This window comes from Myotis davidii, unplaced genomic scaffold (genome assembly GCF_000327345.1).
Source record: "Myotis davidii unplaced genomic scaffold, ASM32734v1 scaffold3, whole genome shotgun sequence".
Taxonomy (NCBI): domain Eukaryota; kingdom Metazoa; phylum Chordata; class Mammalia; order Chiroptera; family Vespertilionidae; genus Myotis; species Myotis davidii.
Genome location: NW_006295062.1, coordinates 3100029 through 3101925, shown reverse-complemented (window position 1 = coordinate 3101925; position 1897 = coordinate 3100029). Strand labels below are relative to the sequence as shown.

Sequence of the window (1897 nt, the reverse complement as noted above, 5' to 3'; positions counted from 1 at the left end):
TGCTGAGGTTTGGTCAGTGTTCCAAAAGTAACCCCAAAGACCAGACAGGGTGCAGGTAAACTTGCCTTAAAGCATTGTGGCCTGAACCACAGCACCCTTCCCCCCTCCCCCCAGGCCTAGTAATACTTTTTTGGAAAAAGACAAAATGGATGACACCCCACTCTGGAAACAACAGTTCCTCAGGGTCCCCTCCACCAGGGGCCAGGGCTTTAGGTCATCATGTTGAGGAACTTGCTTTCCTCGGCCAGGCTGGTCAGCATGGAGCTCATGTCCCCGACGGCCATGTTGCTGATGCCCGTGGGGACGGAGGGCAGAGTCAGGGAGCTCCGGGGGGTGGTGAGGCGGGAGGAGCTCTGGGAGAGGCTATGGAGGAGGCTGGGGCTCAGGGCGCCTGAGAGCAAGCTCGAATGATCACCGTCATCCATGATGGCGTCGAAATCGATCTGGGAGGCCTCCAGCAGCTGGGAGTCCACAGTGCTGGACACCTGGTTGACGCCTGGTGAGGACAAGGGCTGGGGCTGGAGGCCCTCCGGGCAGGCCTGTGGCTGCGGCGGTTGGGGCCTCATGACCTGGCAGCCTACGTGGTTCTCCAGGCCTCCATTCTGTTCATACATGTGGATTTGGCCATAATAGTAGAGCATGTTGTGGTCCTGGGCTCCACCCGTGTCCTGTGGGGGCAGCTGAGGCGGCAAGGATGCCATAGTGCCCATTGCTCCCTTGGGCACTGACTCTGCCATCTCCTGGTTGGCTGATACAGCAGCCATGGCATGGCCAGCAGCCCTGGCATAGGCCAGCTGCTGCCCAGCACGTACCCCACGGTGGCGGCCAGCAGGGCTGGGCTCAGGAGGTGGCCGGGGTTGCACTAGGCCAAAGCCAGGTCCAGCCAGCCCCCCTGAGGCCTGCTGCAGCTCCAGGAAGCCGGGCTGGTGGGAAGGCAGAAGACTAGGGCCCTGGTGGTAGCCCTCCTGGCTCATGGGGGCTGCCAGGTGATGGCTCTGCTGTGGGTAGCTCTGAGCTGCATGAAGTGGTGCCATCCCGGCCAGGGTGGCATTGGGGGCCCCAAGTTCCCTGCGTCTACTACCCATCATGGAGGGGTCGGGAACAACTTCCATTTGCTGGGGGAGCCCCAGGTGACTGGGCTTGGCTGCCAGGTTGCTGCAGGATGCGGGGAATGGATTCAGGGCCCCGCCCATGGTGCTGGAGCTCAGCTGGGGGTGGCCTTGGCCGTAGCTGACGTGGGGGCTCGCTGTGGTGGTCATGCTGGGACACTGGCCCCCCGCCTTTTCCCACTGGGCCCGGAGGGGGCTCCACTGCAGGGCCGGAGGTGTGGCTGCGTGCTGCCCAGACCCCGAGGGCTCGGCGGCACGCCCTGTGCACCGTAGCCCGGGTACTGGCCGAAGGCCGGCTTCTGCTGCGCCACAGCCAGGTTGCCCTGCAGAACAGGCGGAGGCTTCCCCTGGCTGCTCAGGGCGTCCATGGTGCCAGAGCTCACCTCATTCCACTGCACAGGCATGCTGCTTTTGCTCGGGCCAGAGGGGGCGCCGTAGCCCAGCTGGCAGCCTCCCAGCCCAGGGGCGGAGGGGCCCACGTTGGAGGGGCCCACGTTGGAGTCCGCAGCCACCATCCTGCGCTGGCCGTGCAGCCCCGGGCTGGGCAGTTTGGGCTGTTCAGGGAAGCAGGAGCTCTCGGGGGGATATGCCTGCAGGGCGCTGTCGCCCAGGGTGCCCGCATGTGCCTTGATGTACTGCACCACGTCGTCAGGCAGCACCAGGTCGTCCTCGGGCAGCAGGAGGGGGCCCTCAGGCCCTGCCCCATCTGTCCCCACCGCCATGGCTTCCATCACCATGTTCTCGCTGATGCTGGGTGGCCGGGGGGAGTAGGTGCCGCGGGCTAGGCT

The 1897-nt window shown here is 64.9% G+C and overlaps 1 protein-coding gene across 1 annotated transcript in view; it reads right to left on the bottom strand.

Annotated features, from left to right (window-relative positions):
- Positions 1-6: 6 nt before the first annotated feature.
- The window catches only part of GLI2 (GLI family zinc finger 2), a 54222-nt gene continuing 52331 nt past the window's right edge, over positions 7-1897 (bottom strand). Inside the window, 2 exon segments of the mRNA XM_015567770.1 lie at positions 7-1282; positions 1285-1895. Of these exon segments, the coding sequence (XP_015423256.1) occupies positions 210-1282; positions 1285-1895 (1684 nt within the window). The 3' untranslated portion in view covers positions 7-209.